The sequence below is a fragment of the Apaloderma vittatum genome, unplaced genomic scaffold (genome assembly GCF_000703405.1).
Source record: "Apaloderma vittatum isolate BGI_N311 unplaced genomic scaffold, ASM70340v1 scaffold20706, whole genome shotgun sequence".
NCBI classification, from domain to species: domain Eukaryota; kingdom Metazoa; phylum Chordata; class Aves; order Trogoniformes; family Trogonidae; genus Apaloderma; species Apaloderma vittatum.
The window spans coordinates 3243-3658 of record NW_009721491.1 but is presented as its reverse complement, the minus strand read 5'-3'; the positions used below and the strand labels follow the sequence as shown (position 1 = coordinate 3658).

The 416-nt window shown below is 64.2% G+C and overlaps 1 protein-coding gene across 1 annotated transcript in view; it reads right to left on the bottom strand.

Annotated features, from left to right (window-relative positions):
* Positions 1–416, bottom strand: part of SLC2A5 (solute carrier family 2 (facilitated glucose/fructose transporter), member 5) — a gene marked incomplete at its 5' end in the record, with an annotated part of 6560 nt that overhangs the window by 2950 nt on the left and 3194 nt on the right. The window contains one exon of the mRNA XM_009871420.1: positions 264–323. Within this exon, the coding sequence (XP_009869722.1) occupies positions 264–323 (60 nt within the window). The remainder of the gene's footprint in view (positions 1–263; positions 324–416) is intronic.

The following is a 416-nucleotide window of genomic DNA, read 5'->3' as shown; positions in this document are numbered from 1 at the left end:
GCACCCCCTGAGGCCCAGATCCAGCTGAAGGTGGGACAATGCTCCCAGTGGCACCTGGGGGTTGAGGACAGCTCCAGCTCAGACCTCTAGGGTTGGCACCAAGGCATGGGAAGAACCAGGGCTGGGGTTCCCATTAGGGTCAGGGAGGGGGCTGGCGGGGATGGCCCCATGGCTGCATCTGCACCGGTGCTGAGCAGAGTTGCTGGGCTGGGCACAGGGTGTTTGCAGGGCAGAGGAGGCAGGGTGCGGGCGGGCAACACGGCAGAGACTGGAGCAGGCAGGGTATTGACAGCACAACAAATGCCTGTAATTTTATAACTAATCTCGGCACGTCCGTCGGGGGCTGTTTGTGGGGCCGCTCCCGAGCAACTGTGGCCACATGCTGGGCGGCTGCTGGGGGGCTGGGGCAGGCCCAC